The following is a 1,050-nucleotide window of genomic DNA, read 5'->3' as shown; positions in this document are numbered from 1 at the left end:
ATGTAACAACCACAGCTCATTCTTTAAAAAGAAAAATAATATTTTTAAGTGAAAGTGAAATAATGGTTAATGTGACTGAGGCATATCACATGGTACAGAATAGTGACCACTGACATTTCTCTTCATGTCTCCAGGTGCAGCCCAAACATGTGAAGGAAGCCTTCCGTCTTCTGAACAAATCCATCATCAGAGTGGAGACGCCCGACATCAACCTGGAGCAGGAGGATGAGCTGGAGGAGGAGGAGCAGCAGGAGGAAGGTACTGTCCCACAGTGAACACACACAGTCCCGGAGACAAACGTGCAGAGGCGTGAAAACAAACCATCTAACGTAAACTTGTATTTGCAGGAAACATCCCCAACGGTGTGAATGGAGTGAATGGCCATGTGGATGGTGTTAATGGCATTAATGGCCACGTTAATGGGCATGTCAATGGTGTGAACGGCCACGCTGAGCCTGGCAGCCAGAAACCGTCTCTCCGCCTGTCTTTCCCCGAGTACAAACGCATCTCCAACCTGCTCGTCCTGCATCTGCGTAGAGCGGAGGAGGGTAAGAAGTGTTCTCCTTCCTACTGTCTGCCTCTCTATCTACTTTTATGATTACCGTGTTTTTTAAATCTCACGTTTTCACTGTTCCCTGCAGCTGAGGAAGAGGAGGAGCTGAAGAAAAGTGCGGTGGTGAACTGGTATCTGAAGGAGATCGAGTCAGAGATCGACTCGGAGGAGGAGCTCGTCAATAAGAAGGGGCTGATAGAGAAGGTCATCCACAGGCTGGTGCACTATGTGAGTCCACTCCTCAGAAATACAACCGCTGTTTTTAAACCAGCAGAAAAAACACGACTCATTTTAAACTGAGTGTGGTTGGCATGACTGACAATGTGCGTCTGTTTCCCCAGGATCACATCCTTATCGAGCTGTCTCAGGCGGGGCTGAAGGGCTCAGAGTCTGAGAGCCCAGAGGAAGGTGTCCTGGTCGTCAACCCCAACTACATCCTGGAAGATTAAACTCTTTTTCTCCACACTCGCAGCTTCCATGACTTTTGATATTAAACC

General features: G+C 48.0%; 1 protein-coding gene across 1 annotated transcript; it reads left to right on the top strand.

The window, feature by feature from the left end:
• Positions 1-134: 134 nt before the first annotated feature.
• Positions 135-1,002, top strand: LOC147819820 (DNA replication licensing factor MCM6-like; the record flags this gene model as incomplete). The annotated part of the gene is made up of 4 exons (XM_087170574.1): positions 135-258; positions 348-548; positions 642-781; positions 895-1,002. Coding segments are annotated over 4 exons (573 nt in total), but the record flags the coding sequence as incomplete, so codon positions are not given.
• Positions 1,003-1,050: the final 48 nt, after the last annotated feature.

This window comes from Seriola lalandi, unplaced genomic scaffold, assembly GCF_002814215.2.
Source record: "Seriola lalandi dorsalis isolate HSWRI2012SDOR001 ecotype SW California unplaced genomic scaffold, Sedor1 jcf7180002043961, whole genome shotgun sequence".
Lineage (NCBI taxonomy): Eukaryota > Metazoa > Chordata > Actinopteri > Carangiformes > Carangidae > Seriola > Seriola lalandi.
This window is presented reverse-complemented; position numbering and strand designations above follow the sequence as displayed.